We start from the raw sequence: 23242 nt of genomic DNA, 5'->3' as shown, positions 1-23242 counted from the left end.
TTATCTTATGCCACCTTTTTAAAATAAATTGTTTATGTGGAATGATTTGATATTTTAGGAACAGGCCACTGGATTTGTTGAAATCTCCTTACAACAGCAGATACCATTTCAGGGACATTAAACTGCCATGGGCAATTTGTCACCATCACCGAGAGAGTAAGTCAAGGTTGGTAGTAAACATCAGAGAAATGCGTTTTCGCTTGGCACCTCTGTTGCCGATGGATTGACATAAATGAGGAACATAATCTCAATATACTGCATATTATGTTTTATGAGTTTAAGCCATGCGGCGCTTTCCGATGATGTGAGAACTCCTAGCTTGAACAACAAACAATGCAATATGAGTCTGTTTAATCTGGACCATTCCGTAGTTTTAGAAGGAAATGACTGCCCTAATTTTACTGACACTGTTCCAGCGGGTCTCTGCTATTGCTCTTTTAAATGAAATTTTGCTGCACAGTTGAAAAATGTAACCGTCGTATTTTACCACAAATTATGGTTAATGCCTCTACCCCACTTCCCAGACCCCTTTTTTCTGTATGGACAATCTCACCGCATTAATATTTGATTTAAAAGGAAAACATTAATCTTCCTGGTTGGTGGCTACAGGCAGGCTGACACAGTTACTGTATTTTCTTAAGATCTACATTGACTTCCAGTAAATGATCCAGAACAAAAAGCATGTTGAATTATAGATTTAGACGATGGAACCCCTTTAAAATCCTTTAAAACAACATCTCTTGCCATGAGCGGCATATCCTGCACCTTGGGTGATTATTTTTTGCCAGGGTGGCAAAAAAGGATAATATTAAAGCAAAAGGATCTGTCCAGCATGACAGATAGCCACACTCTGTGTAAATGTGTCTATTACTAAAGAGAAGTCTTTGTTAAACGTGTCTAATGAAGTTTAACGCTGTGCCATTGTTTATCGCGTTTCTCGGCGTGATATGCTGAAGATTCTCTACTGCAGGCCCTCGAATGTATTTTCAAAGCTGCACTTGGCCTTAGGAGAGAGCTGCTGAATCATCACGATGACGGCCTGGTAACACACAATGAATACAGATATGAGCTCCTTAGCTGTGCTCTGTTTCTGATGCATGTGGACAAGGACCCTGCAAGTTTGCAGTCTTCAGCATGGATGCTTTCTTGCATTCGCGGCCGCTTGAATTTTAAATTACGTTGTAGTCTCTGCAGTGCACCTACGCTGATATCACAGGGTGTCTGTAATTTTTCATTACCAGCCTTTATAATGCAATTATTTATTGGCTTAATGATAAAATGACGCGTTTGATTAATGCATTTGTGCGATCAGCATTTCATGAATTTTCATTTTGCTTCATGCTTGATGGAATAGCGGCAAAATTAATTACATAGATGCCATAGTGCAACAGCACTCTTGGTGAAAGGCACAGGCGCAGACACACCGACATCTCAAGTCATTACAGATATGAATTATATTGGCTGCTGGCTTAATAAGGCCCATTTGTTTTGCTTTTGTTTTGTCATCACCACCTAGGGAATGTGATTGTCTGGTGGTGCGGGAGGATCAAATTTTTATTTCCGCCGACTAGTGCAACCCATTCTCCCACAGCGCATCTGTAAAATATACTTCAGCTCTACCTGCGTGAAAATTGGAATCCTTGCTTCGTATCCTGGGGCCAGAATGTGTAAAGGGTGGGTGGGATGTTTGGCTTGGCTTGGATCGGGGTCCCGCTGGCCCCGCGCAACTGGCGTGTTAAGTCAGTTCACACAAAGGCGTCTGGCACCGGTCCCCAGGGATCGCCTGTGTCTCCGCCGGAGAAACCAAAGCTGGGAATCTGTTTGATGGTTTCATAGCAAGAAGTGGCAACGTCATATGCAAGCGGGATGCTTGCTTTTTTTTGGCAGCGGGGGTTTAACCAGGGTTCACCAGGAGTGAAAGTTGTCCCACGCATGTAGGTAATTCCTCAGCCGGACGCCATCGGAAATCCTGAGCGGCGGAACTGTTTGATTGACTCCGTCCCTAAGGCTGCAGCAGCATGGGGCACGCTGGATCCAGGTATTCTTGAGCCTTTCAAGTGGCAAAGTCGTCCTCTTCGCTTTGGTCCTCAACTGAGTGGAAGATTAGGCGGAGAGAGAGTCTGTGCAGAGAAGGACGCCCTCAACAACTCAACAACGGCGTGGAAAATTCTGCCCGAGCGCGTGTAATCGCTGATGTGGGAAAGGGCACCATTAGAAGATGCGGGGGCTGGCCACCGATCCCCGTTTCTGCACCACGGTGGGAGACAATCCCTTGCTTTCCTCTGTTTATTTGTGTCCAACAGTTGTCTTGTCACAGGACACCCTGTTGCCCTGGTTTGCCTTGGGGGGGAACCCGTAAATACACAAGAACGGCCATTGCTTTTCCCGTTCAATGCAAGCTGCGATTTCTTCTGGCCTGAAAGATGCAACAGGCCCAGTAAAGTTGCTGGATGTTAAAAAAAATTGCTTTTGTGTAAATCGGCCACACCAAGATATTTATTGTCTTAGTGCAGTGAGCAGCACGCATAGCCAGAAGCAAAGTACCGCTATTCCTCTGACCTTGAGCTGTTCCTTTATCCTGTTTGAAAGCATCAAGTGGCTTCAAAAGGAGGGAAATAAATGGATTAAGCGCACAGTTCCCCCTGTTTGTTTTATCCCTGTTTGCTCAGGGCATTGCAGAGGTTTGGAGAAATGTTTCTGTAGCACAGTGCCTGTTATAATAATTCAAATAAGGTTACATAAATTGTAAAACGAGGGGTTGTGCATTACAGTTATCATGGATTTTATTAGGCGTGACACCAAACAATGTACAGACTCTGATGACATTCACGTCCAAAATCGATCCAGTTGATTTTAATGAGTATATGAACCTCTAAACCTCTAAAAGAAGTTATGGATCTGAAGTGCATAATCGTTTAACTGGTAAAGTCTAAGAATGGTGGATAATACTTTGGTCTGGTTATAAAAACATACAGAAAAATGATTGACAGTCTACTTGTTGACATTGTTGCTAGGCAACAATTTTTTTTTTGCCAGCAGTCACACAGCGGGTGAAACAAGGTAAGGTGAAATATTTAAAGGGGTGCGGTTCTAGAACACCTCTCAGCCAATCACAACGTGCGGACTGTGCTGTAACATACAATTCCATTTTTTTTCCGGTCACAGGTGTGCGGCTGTTGAATATTTCATCACAGTTTTGTGGGAGTCTGTGATCAAATCTGGAAAAGACCTGGAAATATTCAATCATTTGTATTCTGTGCAGTGGTGTATGGTGACTTTTATAGACACACACACACACACACACAGAACCACCACCTCGACCACTTTTAACAGAACTGACAATAAACATAACAAATGTGCAGTAAAAAGGAAAAAGCACTTCTGTGGTAGACAATGACGCCCTCAACTCCAGCTAAACTATTTTTGTGTCACAATATGTTGTCGCAAACTTCTCCAACTTAATGCAGATGTTGCAAAAAGAAGCCAACGTCAGGACAATGAGATAAATCATGTGTCGGCTTGTTTTATCACACTTTTTACGGGAGTTATTCTTTTCACACCCTCAACCTAGAGTAGCCAAGTGGGTAACACACTCGCCTAAGAACCAGACAATCACAAAGTCACAGGTTCCAACCCCACTTACTACCAATGTGTCCCAGAGGAAGACAGTTTGAATGATTTCTATTGGAAGCAAAAATTGGTTTCAATTAAATCCAAATATTGCTAGTGTGTCTCTATTAATTAGGACATTGCATATGCACTTAATAACTTGTTCATATGATGTTTACTTATTTTATTTTTGGGCTCCATATGTTTCACTTGCAGCTCAGCATGTGCAATGTGATGCATGTAGTATCTTAACTGATCTCAGGACTGCAGAGCAGTTTGAAGTTACAGAGAATTTACACGCAGAGACATTTTTAAAATGCTGCTTGACATACCCCAGTGGTCAAAGAGAACGAAGTTACTGAAATATTCCACAGACTAAAATCCTACTGTGGCTTCAAGAGATCCACGAATGAATGGAATTAATGCAAGCAGGCAATTATTTTATTGGACATCAGGCAAAGTGGAGATTTGGTTTCACTGGACAGCATCTGCTTTTAGAATTGCTGGAAACCCTGTACGGAAGAACACTGCTGGATTGTTTAGAGGAACGTTCTAGCCCATTGATGTCCGTGGAGAACAGGTATTGGAATATAAACACTGATCAGTACGTCACTCTTGGGAATCCACATGCACATATCCATGCTTCAAATGCCATCGCCGGTCCAGGGTGCATCTCCTCCCCCGGACCCTGCGACGTTAACCCTTTTATCTGGTCAGCAGGGTGGTAGTAGCCTAGTGGTTAACACACTCTCCTATGAACCAGAAGACCCAGGTTCAAATCCCACTTACTGCCATTGTGTCCCTGAGCAAGACACTTAACCTTAAGTGTCTCCAGGAAGGGGGACTGTCCCTGTAACTACTGATTGTAAGTCGCTCTGGATAAGGGCAACTGTAAATGTCTACCCCCAGTCCGCGGCCTCCTGCATCCGAATTTGCGGGTTTGTCAGGCTACGTAACGCTCAGCGCCCACTCGCCGCATGCAGACGTCGAGCCGGTCAGCCAGCGCGTCACGGACGCGTCCCGCGGAGACGCGGCTTGTCGGAGCGCGTTTGCGCACGGACCGCCGCTCGTTTTGCACGCGTGGACCCTGCGCGTCTGCGTCGTGCTCGTGTCCTGCGCGTGTGCGTGTGCGTGTGCGCGCACCCACCTCACCGCGACCTTGGCGACGTGCCCGGCCCAGGTGGCACCGTGCACGCTTCAAGTGTGTCCTCATTTCGATACCTTCGTCCCCTCTCTGCACGTCACCTCGAGTCCCCACATTGTCCGCGCCCCTCCAGTCGACACGTTTCTAACGTTTTCGCTTCTCTGCAAGGCCGGATCTAATGTGTAGTGTTCTTTTTTTTAATCATTATTTCTTCCCTGTCACCTTCACTCCCCCACTCACCTCGTCTCTCTATTACAGCCCGCTAATCCTGCGTCACGCGGAGCTCGTCTAATAAGCAGAAGAAACCACGCACCACGCCCCACTCGCCTCTTCGGGACAGGTCACCCGCGATGGCGGGACGGCCCGCGAACCGATAAAGATGTCCTTCGGACATGAAAGCATCGCCACGCACCGACTGCGGAGCCACGGCAGGTTCTCTTTGACACCGAATTTCTCTCCATCCGCAACCGCGGACATGAGTAGCGAGCGGAGGGACGAAAAAAACGGAGAGACAGAGGGGGACATCGCGTGTTTAGTTGTTGGTTTGTTTTTATTCACAGGACTTTGAAATGTTTGCTGCTCACATTCGCCTCCGCGTAATGAAATGGATTTGGTGCGACATTTTTTTTTTTTTGGGTTGTCGCTGTTAAATGTACCCCTCTGCGTCCTCTGGGGACGGGGAGCCGGTAAAGTCGAAAGCAGCTTCCTCTGCCGCGCTGCGCCTCGAACGACCCAGCCGGCGCGCCGTTGGCAAGTAGCAGCAAATGTCCCCTTTTTAGCGACAAAGTTGTGCGCCATGCGCACGACACCGGGCGCCATTTGGACTGCCTGCCATTGCTGGGTCGGGCCACGGCGTCGAGTTGTCGTGGAAACGTCACCCATGACGCCCGGGGCCCAAGCGGCGCGTTTCCGGGCCACCAGGATGTCGCTACAGACGTTTTTTTTTTTTTTTTTTTTTTAGGAAACACGATGTGCGAAGCTATATGTCACGGAAGGATGAAAGAAAACGACGAATAGTTGGCTGGAGCACCTGAGTCCTGGTGTGTGATGGCGTGCGCGCAGATTTGCAGCATTTACCAGACGCCCTTATCCAGAGAGCCTTACAGTCAGTAGTTACAGGGACAGGTTGGGTGTCTTGCTCGGGGACACGCTGGTAGTAAGTGGGATTTGAACCTGGGTCCTCTGTTTCATCGGCGAGCGTGTCACCCGCTAGGCTACCACCACCCGGCCGATGCGGTCGTATGGTGCGTGGATCCGTCTCGCACAGTCGCTCGCGTCTCTGTGACGAATCTGAGAAGTTTGTGTGCATCGGTGTGTGTTTGTAAAAGCAGGGAGCGAGAGAGAGAGAGAGTGAGAGAGAGAGAGTACTTTCCATCACTCCCCAACCCACCCACCTCCCCTCGTCTGCATCTCTGCCAGCGCGCAGAGAGAGAGAGAGAGAGAGAGGGAGAGGGAGGGAGGGCGAGAGAGCGTCGACGTGTCCGCGTCCACCTGAACGCCACAGACCCTTCTGCCACCGGAGCGCGCGCGGGCGGCGGCGGACACGGGCGGAGCTCGCGGAGGGACCCGGAGAGACCGAGGCGCGACGCGAATTCCGCCACACGCGGCCCGCGTGGCCGGAGACCGAGCCGGAGCGCCGCCGGTCCCGTCGTCGGGGGTGGAGATACGTGGATTTATTTCCCACTCTGGATTAAAAGGCGATGGCGCCGCTTTCGCGGTACAAGTGACCGGGAACGTAAAGGAAGGGGGGGGTCCTGCGCGTGTCGGCACACGCAGCGTCACGAAGGCGCACGCGCACGGGCTGAAGTTCGGCGTCTTACACTCTGCCGCTTTTTATTACGAATTAGCTGATATATCAATATATTTCCTTTTTTTTTTTTTTTTTTTTTAGAATTGCACCAATATAAAACTAAGCGCCGCGCATAGACTCGGAACAAGAAAAAAAAAAAAAAAGAAACACAAACACAAACCCCCTGAACCGAAAGATGAGAGAGCTGCGCCTCACAGCGTCTTCTGCAGGTCACCCGGGGAACGGCAGCGGGCGCGGGGGGGTCGGCGGCCGGCCGGGCGGGGCGCGGGGTCTCTGCGCGGGGCTGCCCGCTGGCGCGGTGCTGGCGCGCGTGGCCGAGGCGGCGTCGCTCCCGCGGGCGCGCTCCCGCGGCTCTGCGTGATCGGTGTCTGGCACGTGTGGCGCGGGGACGCGCGAGCGGAACCGGGTGTCGTGGGAGACCTCCCGTGGTCTCCGACCCCAGACCGGTACACGTCAGCGCTGGAAGCTGCTCTGTGTGAAGAGTCGAGGCGTCAATGGATTCATCATAGTGGCCTTTCCATAAAATAAAAAAATATATATATATCTATATATATACATTTATAACATGTGTGCAGAATCGACCGAGGTGGATCACCGCTAACAGCATCACTTTCATGGCGTGTACAGCTGTGCCCAAAGAGCGACACGCACAGACATGGACACCTACATGCCAACCAGGGTCACCAACACACGAACATAGTCAGTGCCTATATTCGACCGAAAGCCATTTGCTTTTGCACGTAGACAGGAAATAATCAAGAGCCAAGAGGACCTGGACGCACTTTTTTTTGTCGTTTTTTTTTGTAAAGTGTCCTGGCAGCTGCTCCGTGGCCAGGAACTTTAGGAAACTGAAACAGGACGAGCGGAAGGATTATTGACACTGGAATATTACAAGACCTGGAGGTAGGAGCAGGAGTGTGTCTTTTGCTTCCATTGTCATAGTCGTGGCTGATTAGGGGGCGAGGGCCGAGCCCCCCGACGTTGCACGTTGTAGCGGCTTCTCTCGCCAGCCGAGGACTCCGCTCCGTCGGAATTGTGCGCATGTTCTCGCATGTTATGCAATCGCAGGTTTGGCAGTGGCTGCACTCCTTGTTTTGCTGCCTGGGCCACCATTTGGAGGGTGTCAGATTCCCATTGATAGCAGTCAGTGGGAGCGGATCACCAGCTCTGTGGAGACAGTGCGTCATGTCTGACAGTTACCAGTGAAGGAATTGAATATGCTTAATAACTGCTCTAAACAACTCGACAAAACTTTCTACGAGGCAATTAAATAAACACGGTGCTTCCATAATTTGTGGATCCATTAGAAATAAACGGTGGTACGACCAGTTGTGTTACCCCTGGCAGATTTAGAGGGGCCTGCATGTTCTTGTACGCCCTGATCCCTAAAATGAAGAACTGCACATTAACATCAATGATCTATAGCCGGAGTAACTGTAGATACTCCGGGAACCGTTACACAGTCCCAGGCCCGCTACTTGCTGCTCAGATTAATTGTAATAATCTATGTGTTCGTTCAAGTATTAGTGTTTAGTCTGAAAAATAAACCTTTTATGTTAAGGGACCATCTTTTGTGAGCGGTAATCTGTGAAAGTTACTTTGACTTGTTAATTTTCAAACGTTAAAGAGCTCTTCGTAGATTAATAAACATCACAGATGAGCTACAAGATGTGATGCATCTTAGATATACACTTTAAAGGCCTTTTATTCTGTCTGCACAATGCAAAACCCACAAAGGCTAAAGGCACTTTAGACACCCACATTCTCCATCACTGTATTTACTGCTCTCTCTCTCTCTCTTTCCCTCTCTCTGTCTCTTCACCTCTCTCCACCCCTCTCTCCGCCTCTCTCTCCCTCCCCTCTCTAAAGGACTAAGCTGGAAGCTGTTACCACCCACACACTTCATCTTTCAGCTTGACATCAGATTTACATTCAGAATAAAAAAACTGAGTGCATTCACAGAATCACACACACACACACACACACACACACACTACCACCCACTCACACGACTGCACATGCAGGCACACATGCACTCTCATTCTCCCATCCTCTTCCACTCGCTATCTCTTTCTTTCTCTCATGCGCACTATGAAAGGGACATAAATAGTCACATTGTTTCTGTTCCTGTCCCCTTTTCCTGGGTCGTGGCCTCGTGTGCCGCTTGCGACGTCGTTACAGTTAGTATTTTTACAAAAAAAGTGGCTCTGTGTGTAGCGATCTTCATACGTGAGCGCGGTTCCCAGTATTCCTTCACTGCTCTGTCGTGTGTCTGTGCAAATCAAGTGTAAGGTACTAGGAAATGTTGCCATGGAAACTAAATAAAGAGCATGGATTTGGATCAGAAAGGACCGACTGAGAAATTGAATTAAATGGACCTTTAGAGGCATTTTTTTTCTACCATCTTAGTGTGGCATAATTAAAAGAAGTGAAAAACGCTGCCTTGTTACCACTTTTTTTTTTTACAGCGAGCACAGTCGATGGGGTGGGAGACGGTCGAAAAGGAGGCGCTTTAAAACGACTCCGTCCCCTCCGACCGCCCTGCTTCTGCATGCTGCATGGAAGCATTGTGTGCATTGTTCATTACAGCGGAGCGTGGAGTACGGTTTGTAAAAACGTTGTTGGGATGCATTCGTCCAGGTGACGGAACAGCTGCCCTTTGAAGGTCCCTCGCTGTGGGTTTTGCTTTTTCAAATCTCCTCCAACTTTTTTTGACCTTTCTCAAATGCTGTAAAATCCTGTTTACTGACTCATAACTTGCTTTTTCTTATGGTCTTCAAAGCTGCTATTTTTACAGTGCTTTGATGCAGCAGGGAACACACAAACACACATACACATTCATGTGTTGTGTGTGTATATGTATATGTATATATGTGTGTGTGTGTGTGTGTGTGTGTGTGTGTGTGTGTGTGTGTGTGTGTGTGTGTGTGTGTGTGTGTATATATATATATATATATATATATATATATAAAGGATGCTCCAATCAATAAACTTATCATTATATGCCAATATTCCTAAATTGATCAGCGTGCTCTATTAAAGGCCGTCCTGAAACGCCGATCAGATGACACAAATTACATGCGACATTTCAGTGTACGACACATTTGCTATAATGTTGTCACTGCCACCTTTACAAGGTGTCTGAAAGAGACAATAAAATCACTACATGCAACTTGTGTGAAAAAGAATTTCCTTGTGGTGGAACATTGACACGGCATTGACACATGCTTTTATCTCATTGGTAGTGTAGTCTAGTTTTTAATCTTCTTCTTTAATGAAATGATTTAATTAAAGGTCTGGTAATCAATCTGCATGTTTGGTTTGGTAACAGAGACCGCGTTTGTGATGTCCGCTGACAGTTTTATTATAAGGACAGAAACCAGAGGTCAACAGAGGAGGGGGGAGGAGATGGAATCTTGCACTCAGTGTTGTCGAAAATAGGTATTGAGGAGGCAAATTCTCTTTTACGAATGTTAAATATTAAGTAAATGAATCAGTTATGTGAGTTTTGTATGTGCAACTTTTGTAAATTGTCCAGAATGAGCTAGTAGGGTAGGCCTACTCCTTAGCTCAGCTTATTTCTTGTTTGCTTCTTTTTTGTAATGTTAAGTGTTGCCTTACAATAAATAAGTTTAGGTTATTTATAGTTTTACTTGTCATATTTTTTTTAAAGAATGACTGATATTTTTGAAATGGATGAAAAACCATTTGAGGCCGTTGGTCAGTACAATTGGTGTGATCGGTGGATCGTGATTCCAGTGATGGCCTTTTGGCCCCAAAAACCCTGATTGGAACATTGCTAATATATGAAACTAGATAGATGGGTACATGGATAAAACGTACATCTGATGACCACAGAAGGCTCTTTCTTGCTTTAGCCACAGCACACCCCTGAACTTGCATCACTGATGATATGTTGCTAGGCAACCACAACTTGTTAATGAACATTGTTACTTGGCAGAAATGTGTTTGTGTTGATTATTTTTTGGAATAAATGACATTATTTGTTGCAAATTAGTGCTCGTGATTGTGCAGGGTCTGGCGGTTTATGGCATTAATAACTCCACGGTGTGGTGTGAAGTTCATCGCCCCGGCTGTATGTAGATGTTAATCTGGCCGCGTGTGGCTGACTTTGCGGCACTGGCTGCTCCATTAAGAGCGGCTAATTAGCGTGCCGCATGCAGCGCGTGTCTCCCCCAGACGTGGAGGTATGGGGTGGAGAGTCTGCGCCGTTTCGGCGTGTGCATGTGGGCTGCTGTGGGCAGGTGGAGATGTGGTGGCGCCCGAGACTCAGCCCCCTGGTGCGCTGTGCAGGGTCGCAAGCCTGTTCGCCCCCGCGGCCCAACCGGGTTATCGTAACAACGAGTCGTTGGCATGCAAGCACGGAGATGGAGCCGGGGGGAGGGAGCAGAGGCAGGGTGGGGAGCGCAGAGACAGAGGAAACGGGGGGAACAAATGAAGGATGTGGGGGGGGGGGGAGGTTTGTCAGGATTTTTAGTAGATGAAAAGATGGTGATGGTGAGAGAGAGAGAAAAAAGGAGAGAATAGAGAGGGAAGGATATGAGATGCAAGCTGTGGAGGGTAGATGGATAAACGCTCTGTTTGAATTATGTAAAATAAGCGCGTGGGAGAAAATGAGCAAACTGTACGTGTGTGAGAGGGAGAGAGAGACGGAGAGAGGGCATCGAGCGACAGGGAGAGAAAGAGAGTGTGCAGTGGAGAGTGAGAGAAGCAGACAAAAAGCTACGGGAGTCAGCAGGGCAGAAAGAGAGAGGCACGGAGCAATGGTGAAAGAGAGGGAATAAGAGAATAGAGAGCATTTCTAGCCCCAGCAATGGGGAGTTTAATGATGATCTACTGTGCTGAAGTCGAAAAGCTGTAGATGAGAGGAGGCTGTCTCGGTGTCTCCTGCTTTAGAGGACATGCACAGTAAACCGTTCCCTACTGACATTAATTATTCTGTTTGGCGGTGGGTTTTGTTTTCCTAAATCCCTGATAATTCACTGCATACTGCTGTCAGCGGCATTTACCGTGGTACATCCCTGTCCATCAGAGTGAAAAAGAAGGGGGAGAGAGAGAGAGAGAGACAATTAGAAACTGCCTCAAGCATATCAGTCCATATCTTGCTTTGTGTGTAAATGCTGACTACACACAGATACAGTAAACCATGCAAACACACACACACACACACACACACACTAACCCTGCCCTAAACTTGTACTTTACACAATTATGTTTCTATTACACATAAATGCTACTATTACTAATATTCTTCTCCACACTGAACTATGTTTGACCCATGTGAACAATAATCTGTTTTAATGAAAACTGTACTTTTTTAAAATTTATTTGTATTTGAATTTTTATGTTTTTTTTTTTTTCATCGCACCCTGCACCACTGCCATAATGTAATAACATTAATTGCAAAACTCGTAAGTTTTACAATTTTGCGTGAAAGTTTTTTTATAAATGTATTCTGAATCTATGCATGGCGTGATTATGCCGCTCTTTCTCCTTCTCCAGACCACGCTCGCGCCAGGCGGAAGAGCATAGCGACTGGGAAGCTGCCGAGCATGGAGACCCCTCCCACTGCCCCCCCTCAACCCTTCCGACAATCCGTGAGTACCCCTCCCTCCCGGCCTTGCTCGCTCCCCCCCTCCCTCTCTCTCTCCCTCCCTTCCCCATCCCCGCCCCACACCTGCCGCAGGTCTGCCGGAACCCCGCCTCTCCCCCGTCAGACCCTCCCCCTCTCCGTCTCGCCCTCCCTGTCCCCTCACGCCCGCCCCCAGCCGCGCAGGAGGGCGCCCGGCACTCCTCCTCTTCCTCGATCGCTTCCTCTTTCTCCCTCCCTTTCTCTCACCCTGCCTCCCTCACTCCCTCCTTCTCCTCCTTTCTCTCTCTGGGTGGGGGATTGGAGGGTTGCCGGTTCGAGTCCAGGGGCAGGAGCCTTTATTTCGCCTCTGCCTTCTGTTGAGGTATGTGTATGCAGCCAACAGCAACTCAGTGCTGTGCGATTCACTCCCATGTACGCGGCGACAGAAGTGTCAGACACATTAGGCACACTGTATTAGTCACATAATTCCAGCCGCCGAACTGGCCCGTCCTGAAAGTTGATTCAGAGACTCATTGGACACATTAAGGTAGTTTTGTTTGCCTTGTTCTTTTGACTTTAGTTACTGCATCAATTAAAAACGGTTACAGAAAGACAGAGGAGCTGTCTATGGTGCTGATTCGTGGCGCGTTCGTTGGAGACGTCTCTATGCATCACACTGCGATTTCCATTGCTTGGTGTAGTGTGGAGATTATTATAGTGTCTCTGTTCCAAGTTGCTGCTCTCCGAATCCCAGCCAGGGTCAGAGAGATATTTTCAGATGTGTGCTGAGTTCCGACAGAAGGTATTGAGGAACAGAGTGGGGTGGAATATTGATTGCCTGGCCCATGCGAGCAGAGAGAAGCTTTGCAGAACTTTCACCGAATTTCGCATTAAACACACAGCACCGGCAGCTTTTATGGTGCAGTGTGAACAAACTGCGGCCAGTTGGCGGAAATTTCACACTGCCGTCTGAAAGGATGAGTGAGGGCAGTACACTGCTCTTTATTGGACGTATTGATTAGCAGAGAAACAGTGTACAATGACAGAACACCAAATCAGATAAATGCAGGTAGGGATTGATTATTATCACTGCCCAACTCTCAACATGAATGCGGCGTGCCAGTGATAGTGGACGTTGTAAATGCTTTAACGTCAGTGCCTCTAACAATGGGATCTTGCTGCTGGGTAAATTTACAGTGGGAACATAATTCATTTTGCAGGGTTTGGGGGGAAAGTACCTGAGGTGCCTCGTTTTGAAGAAACAGCTCAGCTGACAGATGAAATGGAACAGAAATGTGGACCAACACTCCCCACTATTGGTCATTTAAAAGAAGTGCACCAATCGCCTGTTCGCAGCTCGCACTCCCTTACGCTGTGTGTCATGGTCCCAGTCATATCGTGTTCTGCAGGTCTTAATGATGCTCTGTTTCATCCTTTCTCACTGCGTTCCCCACTACATGTTAAGAAACCTACATTCATCACATTAAAAGATGCTTTATTACAACATGTGTTATTAAAATGTGAACCATTTTGTGTTGATTTAGCAAATGTCCTGTTTGCCTCCATCTCACACATTTCCTCTGTAAACCCAGAGTTTCCTGAGCAGAAGACTGAAGGGATCCATAAAACGGGCTAAGAGCCAACCCAAACTGGACCGCACCAGCAGCTTCCGCCACATGATTCTGCCACGGTTTCGCAGCGCTGACCAGGACAGGTACCGTGAACCTGAGCTGTAAAACAATTCAAACCACGTTCACATCCTTTCAAAGATAATAAAAAAAAAATATATATATATATAAAAACAAATGAGAGCGAAATGGCCGCGCACCGCTGCCAGCCATATGTGAGTGATTCATCACAAACAGCGTTTGGACGCCATTCAGATTTTCCTGAGGTCAGAGGGATCTCAGAGGGATTGAATTGTTTCTTGGCCATGAGGATAAATGAAGTTTTATGTGGCTATGTGTCAAATGATGGCAATTAGAATGCACACGCTGTCCCTTCATGGGTCTCAGTGTTACGAAGGCTGGTGGGTGGTGGATATGATGTCTGTTGTTAGGGAAATCTCACGTTGAGTGTTTAATCTTCACCTCTTGTCCAGATGCACCTGCGCTGCTTTCATCATATATTCATGCAAAGGACTGAGCGCACCTCGTACGTGGCCGAATGAAAGGCCAGGTCAAGGGTTTTTGAAGTCTGGGGTATTTTGATCTACGTTTGGACTTCAAAGTCATGTTATCATTATTTCCTTTTCAAAGAAGCACGTATGACCTTTAATAGGCGACCTCGCTGAATATCTTTATGACATGGTGTATTAACACCAGTAATATTTCGTCACAATGGGTAAATGTTATGTTGGGCCACAATTGCCAACCAAAATTACCGACAAAGATGACAGCCGACCTCTGGACGGCGGCTCCCCGCTGTGACATACAACAATCAGCTCAACAATATTTTTTTTTTTTACAAATGTGTTGGTTTTTGCACAGTAGGATATGAAATTTATGACGCTTGTGTATTTTTGTAATGAATATTCAGCCTAGTCGGTGTTTGTGCGCGATGACAGTACAGGATTCATGTTGGTGACAACAGACCATTTTGAAAAGGCACAAAGATAAAAACACACAGCAGGGTTCATTTTCTGGTTCACAAATGGTCAAAATGAATTTCTCCCTAATATCATATTCTCTGCATGACGTGGCTAGATGTTTATTGACAATTGGGTCCTTTTTCACAGTAGTTATGCTGGCTGTTCTCAAAAAAATGTTAAAGTAATGCATTGTTGTAGAAAAATGTGAGCAGGAAGTTTCATTATTGTCAAGACTCAATGCTGCCATCTTTACTCACTTTCCTATAACCTTGCTTCTCAAACTGTGGTACATGTACGATGTCCTGGTGGGACATCAGACTATTGTTATTCATTTTCTCAGATGCTATGTGTCTAAATTAATATTCTTAATCTCCCATATCCTCACTTGCTCATTAATAAACAATTCACATTGGGAATAAAATGACCACCTCTTTAAATGAGTTCAATAGTCATATGTAATATATTTTGATTGTACTTAGGGAGCCAAATATTTTCTGAGAAGGCACTCATTGTCCCCTATAAAACCGGGAAGTATGAATAAAGGATCATATTGGCATCCACGTTGCACTGTAAAAATAGACAGTATTACTCTCTTGTGTGTGTGTGGTGATCGTGCTCCTGTGTCTGTGGTCTGCACCTCCCTCTGTGAATCTGACCTCTCTACCTTTCATTAATCGTTCATTTACTGCAAGGCTGTCCCACTCTCCGTCACGCCCTCCCGGTTGATCAGCCTTCCTGCTTTACCGCACACTCTCCTCCCTAGCTCATTTCTTCCAGGTCTTCCTCTCACTCTCTCACGTGCTCCCTCATCCTTTGCATCCTTCTTTTCCCGTAGTTTACATAACAAGTTGATTTCCTCGGAGAGGTCCCTCTTTTTCTTGTCCCTGTCACTCCCCCACCCCTTTCTCTCTCTATTTCTCTGCCTCCCCCACTCTCTTCCTTTTAATTCTCATTCTGACTCATTCCTTTGGGTCTATTTTTAACCCTCCCTCTCTCAACATGTATGCCTGCCTCTCTCCCTGTGTCTCGGTTCTCTCTCCCTCACTGCTCAGTATGTATTTAATGATCTGCGGTACACATTATCGGTGAATGTACACAAAAACACTCAGACAGGGAGATCGCAAGACACTTGGATTCATCAGGGACACAATAGTAGGGATCTGGCGTTTTCTTTTCATTCTTTCTCTGCGTTACGATCTTTCGCGTTCCCTGCTTCTCTGTGTAATCTGTCAGTGTATGTGTGTGTGTGTGTGTGTGTGTGTGTGGATGTCAGTCGCAGAGAGTGATGTTAGCGCATTCCTGAACTAGTGTACAGACAAGTGCAGGTGAAACTGTATGTGTTGTGTGGTACGCTGTCTCTTTCATAGACATAAATGAAGCATGGTGGGATGTTCAGGCAAGATGAAAACCACTCAGCTTGTTCAGAACTGAATTTATAGATTTTTTTTCAATTGAAAATATGATATTTTTTGAGGCCAGATATGACGTTACTGACACTGTTCAGTCAGACTGCAATTTTGGGCGAAAAATTGTTTACATATGAATTGAAAGTGTATATTTAGTCCCTTCAGATGAATTTGTGGGTTCTAGCATGTTCTTCCCATGTTTGTCCTACATTAATTCTCTTATTATCGTTGTTAACACACTCCTTCACCTTTGGGGTCTCACAGGACTCGCCTGATGCAGAGCTTCAAAGAGTCTCACTCCCATGAGTCCTTGCTGTCTCCCAGCAGTGCTGCTGAGGCCCTGGACCTCACGCTGGACGAAGACGCCATCATCAAACCCGTCCACTCCAGCATCCTGGGCCAGGAGTACTGCTTTGAGGTGGGGCTTTATGTGTCTCGGGGCTCAGAGCCTTCACGCTGGTTCTGAGCCTCATATTTTATTCTGTCAGGGAGAAGAGTGTGCAGATTGTAGTATTCCCCTTTAATGCCATCTTGAGTTAACCTGAGTAGAAGGTTGTTTGGTGTTTTGCACAGCGTTGCACGTGCATGCTCCTTTCACCTTTCACACCCAGAAGTGTCTAATAATCAATGCAAAATGTTCCTAGTCCAAATATGAATATACTTCTATAATATTGCTGTATTCACACAGTATTCAAAAATGAACCTCAGTGTGGCGTGTGAAGCCATGTAGTTATAGATGATACTGGATTCCTTTTTATATATTAACACTTGTGTTGTGTTGTGTTGTGTTGCTGATCTGGCACAGATTACCAGCAATTAGCATTAAAGGGGCCACATTTTCTGGGTTAAAAATTTTGTTGAATCTTGAACTTATATCTAAAAAAACTCATGCAGCCATGTAATCAACAAGAGAGAAGCACCTTGTTCAGGACGAAACACACCTGGTAACCTGTTTCCACAAAAAATTACTTAAAGATCCCATGATGTTGGGATTCCGGTCTGCTTAGTGTTTTCTACTCGTTGAAGGCAATGGATGTTGATGATAATTTTTGATAACTTCAGGTGACAACTGCTTCAGGAACAAAGTGCTTTGCGTGTCGCTCAGCCGCAGAGAGAGACAAATGGATTGAGAATCTACAGAGAGCCGTCAAACCCAACAAGGTGAGCCCGGGAACTGATAAGCGGGAGGACGGAATCTCTGCTTGACTTTCTTTTCCTCCCGTGTCTCCAGCTGTCAGCTGTAATAGCTGTGCTTTCCTTATTCATCTTTAATCTGAGTAGGTTCGCTGTTTGTGTTTTCATTTTGCTCAAGTGCGCGTGAAGCCGGTGTCATTTCCACATTCTGTCATCAGAGACGCCGGCGTTTAGAGGCCCTCTCCATATTAAATGTTTCCTGCTTGATGAACTTGATGAACAGGAGGTTGTTAAACAAAAACTTGACTGCAATCAGCCGAGTGGCCTCACTCAGGAGACTCGAGGCTTCTGTCTGCGTGCAGTTTTCTCACTCTGGGTCTCATGTCTTTACAATTCACAAAGTGAAAGCTTAAGATTGGTGAAGCTTAGCAACACACATTTGAATAGCATCTATTGTTTCCTGGGCCTAAAGCTGGGTATTTAAAATGAATATATTGGATATATAATGGATATAATGTATGCCTGAGGTGAAATCACAAATATCAATGGTGCCTTAGTACAGTTGTAAGGCTACCCGAGCAAGCTCACATGCTCCTCCTACCAGTCCCTCCTACGCCTTGTCCTGATGACGCTTGCAGCTCGGGGGTGGAATGAAAGGGTTGACTGGTGTATTGGAGGGGGGATGCAGACTGATGCAGGAGCGATGCTGTGGCTGGAACATTCAACAATTTATTTCATATACAGTCTGATCAGCTGTCAGCCAGTCAAATACAACAAAATTATGAATGCATGTGGTATATAAATGTCTAACATCTTTCTCACTACAGTTCTCAAGCCTTTCTACAGGCTAAAAACCTTTTTTTTTTTTTAGGAAATGCTTTACTTAATAGAATGTATTTAATAGAAAAGAAAACGCAATGGTGTTTGCAGGTCCCAGTGAACCAAATGATAGAAACTGGATAAGAGTATTTGTAAAATTCTGTAAATGTAAATGTACAGGGATTGCTAATATGCTGTAATTTTCCCTTCATAATCAGGATGGTGAAAAATCCATAACCAGATGAAAGCTCCTTGATTCTTATCCATTGCAACTTCTATAGTCTCTCTGTTACCTAAGAGCATGTGTTGTCCATCTCTTTGTCACATTGTACAGGACAACAGCAGGCGAGTGGACAATGTACTCAAGCTCTGGATCATTGAAGCCCGGGAGCTACCTCCCAAAAAGCGCTACTACTGCGAGCTGTGCCTGGACGACATGCTGTATGCCCGCACCACCAGCAAGCCTCGGACAGACACTGTCTTTTGGGGCGAGCACTTTGAGTTCAACAACCTGCCAGCTGTTCGCAACCTCCGGCTCCATCTGTACAAGGAAACAGACAAGAAGAGACGCAAGGTCAGGCATGAGCTCTTCCCTCTCTGTTCAGTATGCCAGTGCAGTGGATGAAGCCTCACGCTTATACTTTACTAACTGCGGGTTTAGGGATCAAGGCCACATCCTTTCAAAAAAGCACTTCACGCTGTAGAATTAAGTCACATGTAATTGAACACTAGCTATCTTTGGCATAGTAAAAATTATGGAATATTAAAAAATGTCATTCTCAGGGTAGAATCACTGAGATGTCTTAACATTTTGAGGGCTTCATTTGGCACAATCTGGCATAATAATGGAATATCTCTACCATATCTCTATCTCTATCTCTAACAGCATTGTTTGGGTCTGGGGTGCCATCAGGAATAGCCCAGCTCTAGCAGGATTGGGGGCCAAAGATGACTAGAGATGAACCATTTTCTGACTACTGTGTTCCTCTGACAGGAGAAGAGCACCTACTTAGGGCTGGTCAGCATCCCCATTTCCAGCATCACCGGACGGCAGTTTGTGGAGCAGTGGTACCCGGTTATCCAGCCCAGTGTACTTGCCAAAGGAGGGGGCGTGGGGGGAGGCAAGATCATCAATGCCTCCTTGCGACTCAAATCGCGCTACCAAACCATGAGCATCCTCCCCATGGAGCTGTACAAGGAGTTTGCAGAGTATGTCACCAATAACTACCGTACCCTGTGTGCTGTGCTGGAGCCCTTACTCAGTGTCAAGAGTAAAGAGGAGGTGGCCTGTGCCCTGGTACATATACTCCAGAGCACAGGCAAGGCTAAGGTAAGCCTATTGGAAATAGTATCTTACCACCTAACATATACCTAGTTTTGGAGAGTGAAAGTATTTTTGGACTAAGATTGTTTTTTGGATGGTCCCTGTGGGATTACGTGTTAAAAGGTTTAAGTCAGCTAGAGAAACATTGATGGATTGAATTAGGCCACAGAAAGAACAGGTATCGAAAAAACGGACAAAAGGAACACAACATGTACTATTATTTAACAGCTACAATGATTGCAAAAAGTTTCCAGAACACATTCAGAATTTGGCAATATGCACCCAAAGTCCTCCCCTTGTCCGTCCTTTAATGTATATCCTAATGCATTCAGTTGTTTTAGAAGCTGCAGTAACACCAAAGAGGGTCAAATATGAAGTTTCTCCTTTAAAAAATAACTATTTCATGTTTTAAGAGTCATGCAGTGTGTTAAAACCATTCTCTGTTGTCTTCCACACAAGGACTTTCTTTCAGACATGGCCATGTGTGAAGTGGACCGGTTCATAGACCGGGAGCATCTGATTTTCAGAGAAAACACCCTGGCCACCAAAGCCATAGAAGAGTACCTCAAACTGATTGGACATAAGTACCTCAAGGATGCATTAGGTGATGGTCATGTTTACCTTTGCAACATGCATGCAGGAGATTTCTTTGTGTGTTTGTGTGTGTGTGTGTGTGTGTGTGTGTGTGTGTGCCATCGTATGCTAACTCTCAGGTGTGTGCAGGTGACTTCATCAGAGCGCTGTACGAGTCAGAAGAGAACTGTGAGGTGGACCCCATGAGGACTCCACCCTCTGTTCTTCCAGACCACCAAGCCAACCTTCGCATGTGCTGTGAGCTGGCACTCTGCAAAATCGTCAACTCCCATTGGTAAATGGCATTTGGTTCATCAAATTGGGCTTAGGAATGTAGAGTATACAGGAGCCAAGAGCTCCAAGCCACGTCAATAGTTTCCTTTAGCAGATCATTTAAAGAGATAATGCTGTCCTTAAATTTTTGCATTTGAAACATAATTTCAATGTATGTTGATGAATATGTGTGGAAAAAATGTGAGTGTGACAAGTGAAGTCATACCATAGTTTTGACACACATTCTTTTATGGGTTTTGGATTGTCTGGGTTCTGTGGACCATAAGAAGATTAGCAGTAATTAAGGTAAAGCAAGGCAATGCTGAAGAATCTAATGAAACACCTTCCTCCAATTCCTGTTTTGGATTATTTAAAATACCCTCTTTCTATTAATTTCTCCTTAGCCTCCATTGAGTAGGTGTTTTAAAACTTTTGAGAGCGTAATGGTACTTTAACAACATGGTGAATATGTACTATTTGTAGTATATCTAATTTTCTCTCCTTTGGAGAGCTCAGGTCAGGCAACATTGTTAGAGAAAGGACAATAGGGTTAGGGACAAAGGACTCAGCTATGCTCTGAAGTTTGAGTGCGCTCGCTCAGAAAGTCAAAGAACTCCAAAGGAGTTGGTTCCAGTCACCTGGATTTGCTCATTAGCCCAATTCTTCAGGCAGGAGGCTGAACTAATTAGCGGGATCATCTGGCTCAGTGTGCAGTCTGAGCAAAAACAGCAGCAGGACGCTCTCGAGTGCCTCCACACCTGAGCCACATTCACTTTGTAAAAAACGGACACAGGTTAAGGTGAAGTGATTCGTTTGTCCACCTTGGCTCCCCCCTTCCCCAGCGTGTTTCCGCGAGAGCTGAAGGAGGTCTTTGCCTCCTGGAGGGTCCGCTGCGCCGAGAGGGGGAGGGAGGACATCGCCGATCGCCTCATCAGTGGATCCCTGTTCCTGCGCTTCCTTTGCCCAGCTGTCATGTCACCATCCCTGTTCAACCTCACACAGGAGTACCCCGACGAGCAGACGTCCCGCACACTCACCCTTATTGCCAAAGTGGTGCAGAACCTGGCCAACTTCACCAAGTCAGTCATCTGCTCTGCCTTCTGTTCTCCTCAGCACCACTAATATTGCCTGATTAAGTATCATCTGTAGGATTGATTCACCCCAAAAACCCAGTTGTTCCTGTCTATTTCTGTCTCTCCGCTCTTTCTGTTATATTCTGTCTGTGCTGCAGGTTTGGGAGTAAGGAAGAGTACATGTGCTTTATGAACGAGTTTTTGGAAATGGAGTGGGGCTCAATGCAGCAGTTCCTGTATGAGATCTCCAACCTGGACAGTGTGAGCAATGCTGGGGCTTTTGAGGGCTACATTGACCTGGGTAGGGAGCTGTCCATCCTGCACAGCCTACTGTGGGAGGTCATGGCTCAGCTCAGTAAGGTAGGACCACAGTAGACATGGAGCTGACACACCCTTTCCCTGCATGTGTTTATTGAAGGAAAATATTGCCTGCTCACTAATCCATAGCATTCATGTTTTACTGGATGTAACAAAATACACACACTTTCTGTATACACTCCAGATGTTTTGGCCTAGCATTGGATAAAATAAAAAAAACTATTCACTTCCCCTTTCAAATTTTTATCACAGCGCTGCAAATAGCTAAAAATATATAACTGACTAGACAGACTTTGGTGAATAACCTAATAACATACGATGTAAAATATATTAAATCATCTCTTGGCCTTATCACAGAAGCACATAATTAAAATTAGAGTGTATTATTTATTCAAATAAATGAAAAGGTTTTGTTACACTCGAGGTTGGTCCGAGAGGAATGAGGAACGGCAAGGGTGAACAAAAACAGGAACAGAGTTTATTCTTGACTAAAAGGAACAGAGGAGCAAAAAAGGAAGAACCTGTAGTCAGGTGCACCGTCACCCTCCACTGCCTTGGGGTGTCATGCCCGCGTCGTCTGTGTGCAGGGGACCTGTTGTGACTGGCCTAAGGAGTGAGACATGAAACATGAATTTGAAAGTTGGGAGGGAGATTTAGTTTAAATGTGACTCTGCTCTCTGGAACCACTTGTCCAGACAAGGTACTCCAGATTGTTCCCTGTCCCGTGGAGACAGAGGTGGCTGCTGAACTACTCCTTCGGAGCATGGAATACCTCTTTTGCAGCATCGGTCCATTGGAGGTTCTTGGGTTGGCCTCGGAGGAGGGATGTGAGCGGTGCCACCACAGTACTGTAGTTTTGTATAAAGCACCAGACACAATTCACAAACCCCAGAAAGCACTGCAACCCCCGAATGGACATGAGATCTGATGACTCAGTTACTTGTACCTTCGGTGCTTCCATCGACTCCCTGGGCGCTAATGTGATAACCGAGAAATGGCTCCTCCTTCATGAAGGATGAGCATTTCTCTGCCTTGCTGATACACAAGCAAACGGAGAGGACCCTTACATGCTGGGGCTGGGGTATGATGGATGTAGCACAGGTATGGGTGGAATGCAAACCCGGGCAGTACAGTCAGGGGACCAGGACATGATGGTGTGTGCGTTCCAGTTTATAGGTGGATTGTGTGTACGTAACCAGGGCAACCCTAGGATGACCTGATGGGAGAAAATGTGGCAACACCATAAAGGATAACAACTCTGTGTGATTCAGAGGGACATAAACAGAAAGGTGGCATGAAACTAAAGAATGGGGTTGGTTTCCAAGGGGAACAGAGATGGGAGGGCTAAGCGGCTGGGTAGGGATGCGATGGGTAGACACAAGGGACCAGGCGATGAACTTGCCTGTGGATCTGGAGTCTACAAGAGCAGGGAGACACACACAAGAACAATTAGCCTCACTTCCCACCGAACCCCGGCTGAAGCAATCCGCTTGTCCTCAGGAGAGGTTGACCTCTGACCTCTGCATCATGTCACTCCTGCCCAGGACCTGGAAGCCCACAACGAGCCACTTGCTAC

General features: G+C 46.1%; 1 protein-coding gene across 13 annotated transcripts in view; it reads left to right on the top strand.

The window, feature by feature from the left end:
- syngap1b (synaptic Ras GTPase activating protein 1b) overlaps positions 1 to 23242 on the top strand; it is a 75652-nt gene that overhangs the window by 28214 nt on the left and 24196 nt on the right. For 8 of the 13 annotated variants that reach the window (XM_028982134.1, XM_028982127.1, XM_028982125.1 and 5 more), the window contains exons 4-13: positions 12087 to 12538; positions 13749 to 13870; positions 16417 to 16570; positions 17215 to 17313; positions 18440 to 18679; positions 19100 to 19435; positions 19889 to 20033; positions 20153 to 20297; positions 21118 to 21354; positions 21507 to 21708. In XM_028982134.1, coding sequence (XP_028837967.1) covers positions 12087 to 12538; positions 13749 to 13870; positions 16417 to 16570; positions 17215 to 17313; positions 18440 to 18679; positions 19100 to 19435; positions 19889 to 20033; positions 20153 to 20297; positions 21118 to 21354; positions 21507 to 21708 — 2132 coding nt within the window. Of the gene's footprint in view, positions 1 to 6848; positions 7263 to 7372; positions 7467 to 12086; positions 12539 to 13748; positions 13871 to 15806; positions 15899 to 16416; positions 16571 to 17214; positions 17314 to 18439; positions 18680 to 19099; positions 19436 to 19888; positions 20034 to 20152; positions 20298 to 21117; positions 21355 to 21506; positions 21709 to 23242 lie in introns of those variants that run through there. The other 5 variants (XM_028982135.1, XM_028982131.1, XM_028982132.1 and 2 more) reach the window with 3 other exon arrangements.

The sequence above is a fragment of the Denticeps clupeoides genome, chromosome 5, assembly GCF_900700375.1.
Source record: "Denticeps clupeoides chromosome 5, fDenClu1.1, whole genome shotgun sequence".
Taxonomy (NCBI): domain Eukaryota; kingdom Metazoa; phylum Chordata; class Actinopteri; order Clupeiformes; family Denticipitidae; genus Denticeps; species Denticeps clupeoides.
Note: the sequence above shows the minus strand (reverse complement) of the source record. Positions and strands in the feature narration are given on the sequence as shown.